This window comes from Mesocricetus auratus, unplaced genomic scaffold, assembly GCF_017639785.1.
Source record: "Mesocricetus auratus isolate SY011 unplaced genomic scaffold, BCM_Maur_2.0 Super-Scaffold_100027, whole genome shotgun sequence".
Taxonomy (NCBI): domain Eukaryota; kingdom Metazoa; phylum Chordata; class Mammalia; order Rodentia; family Cricetidae; genus Mesocricetus; species Mesocricetus auratus.
Genome location: NW_024429208.1, coordinates 11,583,607 through 11,597,905, shown reverse-complemented (window position 1 = coordinate 11,597,905; position 14,299 = coordinate 11,583,607). Strand labels below are relative to the sequence as shown.

Below are 14,299 nucleotides of genomic sequence, written 5' to 3'. Positions count from 1 at the left end.
GATTCTATTAATAAAATTATTAACTTAGAGAAGAAAAAATTTCCAATTATCTGGTGCTATAATCAAAAGCAGTCATAAGTCCTTTAAGAGGGTTCTGACCTTCAAGAACTTTCTAACAGCTCCAGAGTCTCCCTGACTGTCTCAGTTCTTTGTTATTGTGAATCAGAAGGGGGATTTAGCCATCTTGTAACTTATTTGTTATGGACAGACTCCTACAGAAGATTCAGTGTTACTGTTGAAATGGATTCAGTGGAATTTGGTACTAAAAAAAGATTTGCTTTTTACCATTTACATTTCAGAAACAAAAGACAATGATAGCAAATACGAGCAGAAGGCGTTGCTTTGGTGATTAATGCCAATATCTGAATTTAAGCATTTAGACAAGGTGCTTTAAAAGCCTTAAGTGGCCAGCTCCTCAGCACTTTCTACAGCTTTGTTGATTTGGGGTGTACTCATGGAAGTGTTTCTGGAGTTCCCTAAATCCTTTCTCCTTTCTCATGAACATACAGCCAACTGTTTCCTAGCTCCACTTGCTTTCAGGAGTCATGCAACAGAGCTATACTTTTGGAAATACAATGTAATGCTGAATGGTCTTTTCCATATGTTGGCCTGGTGTAAGCTTTCTGCCCAGGAATACCTGAAATATAGAATAAACACGGGGCAACCCTGTCGGCTGCTTGCTGACAAAGGTAGAAACACAAGATAAGAAATTTATAATTGTGCCTTGTACTAGGGACTGCCGTGTCAAATTATATAAATTAACATTATATTGGTTTGAAAGAAGTTATCACATAATTAATCATACTGAAAACCATTCTCATTCATGCTGCAACATTTTCTCATTTTTTTCCTTCTTTTGAAAGTATTGTCTCTAAGGATGATTCTTGTCATTATATTTTCAGTCGTTAGTTGTGGCAATGTTCTTATGCAATTACAGACTACCTTAATGAAGGTGGGGTTTAAATGAGTCCTCCAGACCCAAGATAAATGATAAATCAGTATTTATTAGGAAAGCACTTACATAAATAAGAGTAAATAACCACTGCAGTCTTCCTGCTCCAGAACATGCAATCTCTGCCCTTCCTATGCTCTCAACCTAAAAGAACATAAGCTAGCCCCTCCTCTACCTTATAATGGGTCTTGTCTGTACATGAAACAATTCCCAAAGGGTGTGGCCATGACCACAATTCCCTTGGCAAGGCAAGATACCACTACACCTTAAAGGCCATCTTGTCTGTTTTCTGGTACAGAACAATGGTATGTAAGATGCTTATGTTCTTTGTTTTCTTCCTATTAAACCCATTCATTGCCTTCGCAATTTGTGCATCAGTCCCAGAGGGCAAAGAGGCATCAATCTATGACTACCTGGAAGATGCCTTGTACTGATAGCACTCCTGGTAGAAGAAAACACAAATCAATCTCAGATCAAATTTTGTAGAGATCCAAAAAGTTGTGCATGCATTCTGGCCCTGTGGTGTGGACTCAGAATTTACATGTGAACAGTATGTTACAAGAAAAGTCACAGTGGGTGCTGGAATACCTGTAATTTTAGGTCTCGAGACTGTCTCCACTCAAGTGTGATGTGTCCTCAGTTCCTATTGGAAAGTTTATTTCCAACAAGTGACAGAATTTAAAGATGGACTATTCATTTATCTCAAGAATTTAAACCAAATTCTTGACAGTCATGGCACCATCTTCCACAAACCGTACTGTCTCATGTATATTGGAACTGCCACTTGGATCACTCAAGTCTCCCAAATAGGGAAACTCAGAGACAGCGATGATGTAGCAGTTAAAAAGCCATGCACTTGTCTCACATCGGGAATGAGTGCAGCTCTATGTCAGCCAAGAAGTGAACATTTGAGAAAGCTGGTACAGGGACCCTCTCCTTACCCTTCAATTCCATCTGGATCCCCAGTTTGTGTGATAGCACCAACCACTTTCAAGATAGCCCTTTCTCCATTAGGGAATTCTCTCTATAATTATGCCTAACAGTCACACCCAGAAGTGTGTTCTTCTCTCCCAGGGCATTTCAGTCTGAGTAAGCTTAAAACAAGATTAAACATGCAATGATGTAACGCACCAACATAACTATATTGAGGCTCCAGTGGGTGTGTGTGTTTGTGTGTGTGTCCCCTCATATCTTATTTAAACCATTTCCCACAATTTGACTGGACCTGGCAATTTATTATTTGGTTTAACTGAAATCCTTGCTGCAAGGTTAAATATGCTGGGGTATTTTTATTTTCATTTTTACTTATTCTGTGCATATATTTATGGTGGAGGGAACACTGTTATTGTGTGTATGTTTTGATAACTTTGTGAAATCAGTTCTCTCCTGTCATTCCTTGGTGGACTTTAAGGTTCAAAATGAAGTCCTCAAGCTTATAAAGTGAATATTTTTGCTCATTGAGGCAACTCACTGGCCTAAGCTGTCTTAATCTTTCATTTGCCCCTTTCAATCTTAGAACCAATGTGAAGATTAAGGAGTTGGCCATACATCAATACTACAGTGATTACATCCAATTTCTTAGATCTTTTGTTCTAATTCATTCCTCTTTGGGCCATCATCCATTTCATTATTGAGCCCCTCTTCTAAGTAGTATGACTAAAACTGAGTTAAAAGTGTTATATGAGAAAAAGATGACATGACAGCCTACTGGTAATTATTGGTAAGTAAGTATCCTGACATGGTTTGGGTAGTTGAGGAATGAAAACTCCATGTAATTGGTGTTGTTATTAATGTGGAATGTGTATGTAAATTAATATGTATTAAATATATCCAACTTACTCATTTTATTTTAATATATAAGGCCTGCTTTAATATACATATATTTAAAGACTATATTAATATCAATTTCCTTAAAACATTACCTAATTAATCATAAATACATTGAAATTATCTTATATCTATCAAAATAGTAAATTCCTGCAACAATAAATTACCAAATTTATCTTGACATTTACAAAGCAACAATCTCTTTAAAGGAAACTCCCATGTAAGAGGATTAGAAGGGAATAAGGGTCAGGCTAGAGGACTTTAAGAAAAATATATACTATGAACCCAAGTCAAAACATCACAACATCCCAGACTTTATTGACATTGAAATGAGTAGCATCTCTCATAAGTGTCTACATGACAATCAGGCCATCCACGGGTTATAGTACAAACCTCCCATCTCTGCGTCTCTGCTGTCCTCATCATTAACTGCAGTTTGATGAGGGACACATATCCCTCACATACAAATAACACAAATACTACATAAAATTCCATAGTGTAACCCTTAAAATCTCCTCTGGCTGTAGCCTCAAGATGCAACTAAACTATAACATGTTCATGTTGAATGAGAGGGTTTCTGTCTTTCATTATTTAGCATCTCTTGGAAAGTTATTGTGTTGTCATGAAAAATTCATGTCATTAACATGTCTCCCCATTACCCTATGCAAGAATACTAAAATTATGGTAGTAGTTAAGGTTGGATGGATACCCAAGAATTGATTGACTTCTGTAGGTCAAGTATGTTAGCACTCTGAAGAATGACATTTGATCTTCATCTGAGGATGGCAGACTGAATCATGCATACACTGGAATTCACTTGCCTTCAGGTTGAGAGTAAATATCATGGAAAGGTCAACATGTCTAAGATATACCCATGCAGTCTAAATGGAAATATTGATTTTGGGTGGAAAATGCAGTGTCTTACTCCATTTATCAAAAAATTAGTCAAAAACAATTACTTTAAAATTTTCCAAAAAACACATTATACATACATACATACATACATACATACATACATACGAGAGAGAGCTTTGGTATACATTTATGATAGAGATTTGTCAATTTTTTGTTAAATATTTCAAATTGAAGGCTATCTTATAGACACTTAAAAACTGTGCATTTTAAAGTATAGTTCCTATGAAAATAAAAATTAATTTGTAACTATATGCAAATAAGCAAAAGATCAAATGTTCCAAATATATTTTTGTTAATTTCTTAAGTATTTTGCTAATCTTATAGAGATATTACTCTGTCTCTACTATTATTCAATTTTAATATATCAAACCCAGATAAAAGATAATTATACAAAAGAACATCTTGATATTTTTCAAACTTTAAATACTCTTTACTAAAGTATAACCTTCACAATTTCCATATTAAAATTAAAAACCAGTATGTTCCTGATTAATGTGAATTAATTTCATCACTAATGGACAGTAAAACTTACATATAACTCATAATTAAACTCAGTCTGAACTCCTTTTGTATTGGAGATTGAAATTAGTATAAACTGTATAAAGAATTAATAGTCTACCTTCTAATTTATAAAATGAGGAAAATTATAATTTATAATCGAGATATCTATCTTATATACTAAATGATAATAGTAGAAGCAATGTTTTCACAGCAGTCCCATGAGATTTCATTTGTCAAAGAATTAAAATTGTGTTCTAATAAGGGCCATTGCTATCATTCATGGAAATCTTGATTTGCAGATTTAAAGACCTTTAGCCAGCAAGAATATGAATTTAGGGAGTAAGCACTGGTTGAAGAGGCTACAAAAAAAGACAAGAAGATCTGTGTGAACATTCCAATGTAGACAGTGTTACTTGTTGACTAAAGCAGCTCCACTTTCGTGTAGATTGGTTGTCCCTCATGAAATCTCATATTTCCTGAAGGTAACATGCCATATCTTCTTCTGTCACTATTCAAGTCATTCCTGCTCAGACACAAGAGAGTTTCTCTTTCTATTTGAGAAAAGGCTTGGGGCATTTAGAGTGAATCCAAACACTTTCTCTGCCACATGGGACTGAACTTCTTTGAGTCTTCTGAGCTGTAGATGATTTATGGTTTCTTGTTGTTTCCCTCAGTTGGAGTTCATTACTCACAGTTTAACAGATGGCATCTTTCCTTCCTTGTGTGCAATCTCTCCTTGTGGAGTGTCCTGTTTCAGGGCTCTGGAGGTATGGTTTGACTTGATGAGCCTAAAGGTGTAAGCTGACCAGACTGAAGGGACTTATGAGCAATATGAAGGGCCTTATTTTTATTATGTATTGCAAGAGAAATTTGAAAATGCTGACCAGAAAAAGTCATACTTACCACTCAGAACTGAAGTCAGATCTCACTGAGTATGGATTCACAATGAAGACATAGTTTTACTTTTCATTTATAATGATGAAGTCATTCATCTTTGGTGTTCTCTGGTACTCAGTAGCTGTGCTATTTAATTCATCTCCCAAGGGATAATTAATTCTCTTCTTGTAAAATTTTAAAACATGGTTACGTTCCATTAAACAGTGCACAGAAACAAAATCACATGCATTAAAAATCACATGATAGGAAAAGGTATATCAAGGAAATGCAAACAAGAAAAAAACAACGACTATTATATGACATTATGAAGGTATAATTCAGAGGCAAGTTCTGATATGCCCTGTGTCACTAATTAGATTGCAAATATAAGTGAAAGGGTAAAACTTCCTGTTTACTCTATCTTTACAATGCCCATGGCACAGTACTTTTCAATGTAAAAAGACACACACTGTTTTAAGCTGCAGTGGTAGGCACAAAAGGATTGTCCCAAATAAATTGAATCATATGATTGATTGTTAGAATCTCTCTCGACATACCTTTGATTTGTGGTGTGTGCCTTGTGACTTGAGTACCCTGTTTCCTGCTGTTTATGAGTGGAGTCTTGCTTATTACAGGCTTCTCCTGTGTGTGCGTGTAAGTTACATATCACTGTTTAAGTAAATGTAGAGGTTTCAAATAGCCATGGAGTATTTCTTATGCTCCATGGGTTGCTTGGATAGAATTTATGCTGATCCAAGCTGCATTTACATATGATTCTATCAAGAAAAGAGGGACACACAAACAAACCAAGCTTAGCATATTGATCACACAAAAGATAACAAGCTACTGTGATAAAGGAGAAGGCCAGAACTCAGTCTAAGCTCCACATTGCATGGCAAGGGAGTTTTCATTATGTGGTATGCTAGAGACGGGCTGGAGAGATGGCTCAGCAGTTAAGAGCACTGGCTGCTCTTCCAGAGGTCCTGAGTTCAATTCCCAGCAACCACATGATGACTCTCACCTATCTATAATAGGATCTAATGCCCTTTTCTGGTATGCAGAACAGTCGTACATAAATATAAATAAATAATTTTTAAAAAAGAGAATGCTGTGCTAGAAAGGTCCTCCTATGTTCACTAGTAGAGGTTGTTTTACAATGTGAAGCAGGGAACCCATAAAACAGAATAACCAGGTATGGGGGCCAATAATAGAATAGATCTAGTGACACTGTGTCAAAGCATACCTCCCTGGCCAGTGGCAGTGCCAGTGTCCCAAACCATAAATCTGGCAAGAAGGATTTTTCTTAAAGATTTTACAGAAACAACTTACAATGTCAAGTTTTCTAGTAAAGCTATAAGAACAATGAAGCTAAGGCCTAAGAGACTGGAAGACAATTTCAGTAATTTCAGTCAAAATGGGTAACTTCAAAATTATCTCACTATATGCACCCTACTGGTGTTCAGGATGGTCACTGAGCTTTTGGAGGTTGCCTGAACATCTCCTCCCATGTTCCCGTCTGTCCTTGATAACACTATATCAGATTATTTCCCATGCTGCCATGAGACAAACTAGAAACCTTGATACCTATTCAGTGTTAGACTCCAAGTCATGTGATATTGCCCCAAGCTTACCACACTTATACACCCTATGCACACATGAATGTTACCCTAGGTGACATTTTTATATTGACAATAATTTGAGAAATCCTTTGGATACCTACTTTCACATCTGATGCTGAAGGAGCCTTGTAAACCTCTGAAAGCTTCTGCCCACATGGTCCTTGACTTTTGTTCTTATTTATAGTTCATCCTCAGAATCACAGGGTGCTGGTATCTCTGAAGAGTCCTGTCTTGGCACTCTTTTTCTTAGTTAAATGTGTATAATTGGGTCACTCTGGCACAATTACCACAAGGTTACAGTAATAGGAGTTTCATTGGGTATTTATTTCTCCTCATTTTCATTAAATTTTCTCATAGCAGATATAAAAATGGTCCCTTAATTGGCACTGATTTGCAAATATATTGAATTCCAACATGTCAAAATAAATTAGATTTGTCTCTCTCTAGATGTAGGGCAATAGAACCAGATTGGAACCACTGAACTTTTATAACATCTGTTGACAAACACTTTTATGCCCTAAACTGCACAGCATTTAAAATAATTAGGAGCCTGGTTCAGCATGAATAACATTTACTTTCACTGTTACTTCTTGAACCCAAATATAAACCTTGATTTTAAACTGTGAAATAATTATTTCACCTCTATTCATATTGTAAAAATGGGCTCTAACATTTGGATGCTACAAATTATGTTATTTTAGTATAATTATTATCTAGATGACTCAGATACTTTAGAACATTTCATTGAAAAAGAATTATTACACCATGTATTTTCCCAAACAATTAGAAACATTAAACACATTAATTTATGACACCAAGAAAAGTTATGTTGCATATTTCTTACATATAAATTATTACAAAGTTGATCATCTTTCTGGTCCATACTTTATTTACAAAGATTTATTTAAAACAGTATCTTTAGAGTTATTTTGATCAATCTTCTTAGAAAAAAAAACACTGCTGTTTTGGTCCATGCATGCAATGATGCATTATCCAGCAAGGCAATGAAATGGGATATTATAGCGTGAAGCTCCTTGGGAAACCAAAGTGCTTGTGGCTAAAAGAAAGGCAGTATCCCATGCCATGTAATTTTAACCTCATGGCATTTTGGGAAATGGGAGGAGAGGTGGTAAACAGATCGTCCAACTGAAGGCTCAGAGGAGAGCAGAAGCAAGGGAAATAGGGGAGTTTTGAGGTCACCGTAAAGCAGACTGGGACAGGAGAAATTCTGACTATGCCAGCAGCAGAAATGGGCACGTGAACACACCACAGCCACTCCCCAGTACATGATGCTGGGCTACACCATTACGCTGCCTGAATCTCTGGAACTTGTGTGAGCTCACTCTCACACAAGGCCTGGGAATGCAGTATTAAGAGCCATCCTGGAAGCTGGGAAGTGATCCTATGTCGCCCCACCTTCCACTTCCTTGCCCAGGAATAGAGTTACTATATTTTGTTTTGCTCTTTTTCGTTGCCTTTATTTGGCAATAATTACACAATGGAATATTATTCAGCTGTTAAGGAAAACAAAATTAATTTCTCGGGTAAATGAGTGGAACTGGAAACAGTCTGAGTGATATAACCCAGACCCAAAAGAACGATGACACGTGTTACTTTTTTTTTTAATTCTGTCTTGTTTTCTTTTTCAACAAAACAAATGGGTGCTAGCTTTCATTTTCAGATGTGTCCATTTCGCTTGGAATACCCACAGGAATCAGGAAATTAGTAAGGGGCCATGGTAAGGAGGGGGCTTCAAGGGAATTCAATGCAGTGGTATAAAGGGAAGAAAGGGAATAAGTAGGATTAAATGGAGTGGGAGTGAGAAGGCAGAGTATATCAAGAAATAAGGGGAGGAATAACTAACACTAATAATAACTAAGAGCTTCCTTTTGAAAAAGCAATAATTTATTTCACTACTATAAAAGCTTTCTAAAACATGGATTAGAGGAGTTTAAATAGAGTTGCCCTATAACAGGGGAACAATACCCCAATTAGGCCCCTCATTTTTGAGTTACTGTACAAGGACCCCAAAACACTACAGGCCATTGCCATTACTCTTGGCTACACTACAGGAGTTCCTGATAAGACCCTGTGGCTTAAGACACCACATGCTTAAGTCACAGAACATGGAGAAAACATACTCAGACTAACATGAGAGTTTCATCCCTACTAGCCAGCTTTTCATAAGGCTGGGATTGGAGGATTGCCTGCTACTGTAGTCCTGCCCAAGTGTGATCCATGTGTAATACAGTAATGACTGGCTGGCAAGAATTGCAATTGGGGTGTAATAGTGACACATATGTCATGGGTTGGATGTTAACCTTGCTTCTTGAGAGGAGCCCCATACATTATGCTGTTACTCAGGCTGCCCAGAAAATAGGAGAGGACCTACTGCCATTATTCTACTAATAAGAATTACTATTAAATTAATTTCTAATGACTTGTAATTATACCCATATATTGGTGCCTCTCTCAATCCTTATCAGAGAAGCCTTTAAAAAAATAAGTAGCTGGTAACTAACAGAGACCCACAAGTGATAAACGCATGAGAAATGAAACACGGTGGAATATTCAGTGCCAAATAGAATGTCACATCCCCGCCTCCCATGACTCAGGGATCATTATGAAAGATATGAATGGAAAGAGTGTAAGAGGCAGAGGTCTCAGATGATTACAAATAACCAGTGTTTTCTGACACAAGAGTAGTAACACATACTCACTCATAGTAACTGTGCCAGCGTGCACAAAGCCCATGAATGACAAGGCAAAACTTTACAAGGAGAAGGGAGGTTGGCACAGTCCCATGCCTAGCCAAGAGATATTTACAGTTAATGGTTGCTGTGAGAAGAAGAGTCAGTTTTCTTAAGACTATGACCCCTAGTAGGTTGGCCATGCTCAAGTGGTTGAGCTACACAGACAAGGATACATAAATAGCACAAATTGGACTTGATAGATTTTATAGCAGAGGGCTAGAAGCAAAGTTGAGCAGGAAGAAAGGCAAAGATGGATCTGGGAGGGGTGGGGGTAATTATGAGTAAAATGTACTGCGTGAAAGCCTTGAAAAACTAATAAAAACTTTAAAAAAGAAAACTAAGTCCATGACGGTGATTCATACCTGTAATCCCAATACTCAGGAACACAGGAACAGGACTATTACTCAAGTCTGAGGGCAACCTGAGCTACAGAGAGAACCCTACAACAACTAGACAGCATAGCCAGATATTATCTTTAAAAAATAAATTTAGCCAGGCATTGGTGGTGCACACCTTTAATTCCAGCACTCGGGAGGCAGAGGCAGGCAGATCTCTGTGAGTTGGAGGCCAGCCTTGTCTACAGAGCAAGTTCCAGGACAGCCTCCAAAACAATACAGAGAAACCCTGTCTTGAAAACCCCAAAAAATAAATTTAAAGAGGTCTACTGATACTTATTATAAAAGGAATTTCAGGTTCATGAGTTAATGGTGGAAGATTTGTTTGGGCTAAGCCTTGTGAGAAATCTTTTCCTTTTTTAACCTATAATTAATTGCTTCTGAAATTAAGCAGTACATTTTGATTATACTTTGTAGAAGTAAAGAAGAACATAATACATCATAATCTATCAGTCACAAAGAAATTTGAAAATAAACTTTAAAAATGTTTTCATCCATCAATCAGATATAGTCACCTGATGCTACAAAGCAGAATCCATTAGTTGTCAAATTTTAAAAATTCATACAAATCATATTTTAAGAACTTTGAATTTCTTTTGTCAATTGGGAATATCACCCTGGACTTGTATTCATGGAGACTGTCAATATAATACAACATCTGAGTTATACATTGTCTATAGCCTTACCTCCATCCATCTCCATGGTGATTCACGCTCATCTAATTTAACCTGATTATGAATCTGTCTCTCTATCCATAGAATTATCTTGTTCATAATTTGTAGTTAATACATTCAAGTTATATCTCACTGCAGAAAGAGAATATAATTTGTCAAATAATGTAACAGATATTTTCCAAAGCATAAAACAATCATAAAATGGGCCTGACTGCCAATAAACAGAGAAGAACTGAAAATGCTTAATCTAATGTTCACTTATCATAGAGGTCCACTCAATTCAGTCAGAAGAAAATTGAATTTTTATAGCAGTGTTTGTTCTGGTAGAGGGAAGTGTGCCGCTAGAATAATTAAGGCAAAGGTTAATGAGCTGATATTTGTCTAGAAGTAAATTAGTTTTACACATTCACTACCAAGAAGAATTTAAATGCTTTATTGGTATGCAGAAGATGTAAATTCCATTATAAATTATGTCATTGATTTTTCCTGTATTAATTATTTCTATCCTGATTATTCCGTTAAAGTAGCAAAAGTGAGTGTAGCATACCGTTTCCATGTTTAAATTCTTTTCCTAATGTTAATGCTAGAAGGTCACTTGTTCAAGCTGTCAGATTCATACATATACAACTTGTACTGATGGCAAAATAGACCAGTGATGAGGACATAGCAGTTAGCTTTTCTCATATAGTAACAGGATAGAAACACAATCAAAATAAATCTCTACAAAACAATTCCAGTTTTGAAAAATCATCCCATACTATGACTAATATGTACTTGTGTCAAAATTATTTTTAGAAAATAGTATGGGATATTATGTCACAAATTAACAACTCACTGTTCTAGTCTTTGAGTATCCAGTACAACACAGTCATATCACAAAAAAACTTAGAGTGTAAGAACAACACCATTATCATCTGGAAGCTTCAGCAGTCAGGAACCCAGGCATGGACTACCTACAGCATGTTTTGTGATCTCTCACAGTGTTCTCACACAGGTGGGGACCAGTCTCTTCAGAGGCTTATGTAAATCCCCAGTGAATGATTGAACTTGGATACACTTCTAAGCACAAGGATTCATGTCAAGATTTGAAAGTGTTAGATCTTGGGGCTTAGGTTCATTGCAGGTTGGTGGTCAAACATCACTTTTGGATTTTGCCCCGTGACAACTGGTATTCAGTCAAGGAGGGATGTTGTCAATAAGGTCTGTTGGCTATGGTGACGATATAATCTTCAATTTCCTGCCATATGCATCACTCCCAGAGTAGCTGATGTTACTTTGTCCAGCAAAAGATGTGTTCAAGAGTATCTATTGTCTGAACTTAAGTTTTCAGTTATGTCACTCGATCTCTTAGGTGACTGTCATGTTATTCTGGTTAGAAATTATTAGCACTTAGCCCTCAAGTAGGAAAAGACGAACGAGGGGCAAGAATGCCAGGAAGAAATAGTGGACAATTCTGTTAGAACTCTCTGCCCTACCTTCATGGTTCAGTTCTACATGGTCACTAATTAATCAACAGTAGTGAAACAAATAATCTTTGTTTTCCTATACAATATCAAATACTACAAATTTATAATTAGATATCAAATCCAAACATAGAACTTTGTTTGTAAATGTGCCATTTAAAGGTCAGGGCATTTCTATTGTACTGACCCAGTACAGAAACAATGTCTAGATTGGTTACTTATGGAATATATTAGTTCAATAATATCTACTCCATCCATGTTGCTTTTTCTAATGTAACAACATTAAAATTCATAAATGGAATTGATAAAACTACTAAATAAAGGAATTATAAGATAGAATTCATTATTTCAGTAAGTAAAATGCTCTTGGTAGGACAGGCATGGATACATCTATAATATAATTCAAATGTAGAGGGATTGTGTAAAGGCTGTTTTTGTCTGTCACCTTGACACACGCTAGAATTATCTGAAAGAAAGGAGCCTCAGTTGAGAAAACGACTCCATGAGATCCAACTGTAAGGAATTTTCTCAATTAGTGATTAATGTGGGAGGGCCCAGTTCATGGTGGGAGGTGCCATCCCTGGACTTGGGGGAAGGGGTGAATGGGCCATGTGTTTTATAAAAAAGCTGGCTGAGCAAGCCAGTAAACAGCTCCCCTCCATGACTCAGCTTCTGCCTTCAGGATCCTGCCCTGCTTGAGTTCCTATTGGCCAAAGAAAGAGGATATATTTTCTAAATAATTTTTTATTTTTAAAACAATCTTATTTTACATATCAATCCTCCCATTCCCTCATCCTCCCATCCTCCCACGCTTCCCACCAACTCCCTAGCACCCCTGCCTGCTCCCCAAAGATAGTGAGGCCCTCCACGGTGGGGGGGGCATCAAAGTCCATCACATCATTTGGGAGAGGGCCTAGGCCCTCTTTCGTGTATCTGGGATGCAATATTCGATAGGGAATGTGTTCCCAAAGTCCACTCGTGCACTAGAGATAAACACTGGCTCCACTGTTAGAGGTCCCATAGACTACCCAGGCCTCCCAGCTGGCACCCACATTCAGAGGGCATGGTTCGGTCCAATGCTGGATCCCCATGATGCATTTATTCACTCATCCTTAGTGGTGAGGCAGCTCTCCCCAGAGTTTCAGATGACTAGTGAAGGAACCAACACTGCACAAAGCACAGTAGAAAACAGAGAACTGGATGGGAGTAAATTAAATAAGTGAATTAAAATTAAATATCTACTTTATTCTTTTTAATCAAAATGACCTAAATGGCTCTTGTCCTTTATGAAGACAAGTTAATTTGGCTAGCATTTTAATAATTGTTTTAAATCATTTTAATGAGTTTTACTTTTAATAATTGTTAATAAATTAACGTAGGTGGTATGACATTCAAAGTCTATTAATATAACCGATGTGATGAGCCTGCTATAAAAAATGTGTGTGATGCTTTAGGAATTGCAACTGGAAGAAATATCCTAAAGTTCATAAAAGTATTATTGTTTATCAGTAGATATTTGAATAAATTGTTGTATTTTTCGAGTTTCACTCTTAAAAATAAATGTTGCTTATATTTTTGGGTGTGAGGCTATCCTTAAGACATCATGTACATCTTTAATCCAAGGACTTGGGAGGCAGAAGCAGGAGGATCTCTGAGTTCAAATTCAGCCTGATCTACAGAATGAGTTCCAGGATAGCCAGAGCTACACAGAGAAACCTTGTCTCAAAAAAATAAATAATGATAATTACAATAATAATAGCATTGTACTAAAATAGATAGGAAGGAAGAAAAAAGGAAATGAGCATCTTTTATTATTAACCCTGCAGACCTCCTCCTGTAAGTGAGCTCGCCGCCAGAGGGACTGTAGTTGGTGTCATTTCCGCTGCTGCTATCAATCAGAGTATCGTGTACTCCATTGTGGCAGGAAATGAGGAAGGTATGTAGAGAATTTTGCCTATACTTTCTCCAAAAACCAATAAATGTAGAATCAGGTGAAATTTTAATTAAACTCTTATTTTTCTATTTAATGTAATTGTCTGTCTTCAGTGTCATTGATGACTTGATTAATAGTCTAGGTGCATTAGCTAAAGTCATTGTGTGCCCTGATTAATGCTTAACATTCAATTATAGAGGCTTCTACCCTCCCTTCCTTAGTGATATTTTGTGACATTTCTTCAAAATGAATGAATTGTTCTTTCCACTACAAGAGATAATTATTTTCTAGGCTCATCTCTCCCCTCTGTGTGTACCACAAGCCTGACCTCACATCATAGTTATCCTGAAGAAGCTTTGGGATCTTATGTAAATATAAATACCAAAAAAGA

The 14,299-nt window shown here is 36.7% G+C and overlaps 1 protein-coding gene across 12 annotated transcripts in view; it reads left to right on the top strand.

Moving 5' to 3' along the window:
* Positions 1 to 14,299, top strand: part of Pcdh15 (protocadherin related 15) — a 1,295,283-nt gene that overhangs the window by 1,169,618 nt on the left and 111,366 nt on the right. For all 12 annotated transcript variants that reach the window (XR_005871270.1, XM_040732073.1, XM_040732072.1 and 9 more), the window contains one exon: positions 13,802 to 13,911. Coding sequence is in view for 11 of the 12 variants with exons in the window: in XM_040732073.1 (XP_040588007.1) it covers positions 13,802 to 13,911 (110 nt within the window). In the remaining variant the exon portion in view is untranslated. The remainder of the gene's footprint in view (positions 1 to 13,801; positions 13,912 to 14,299) is intronic.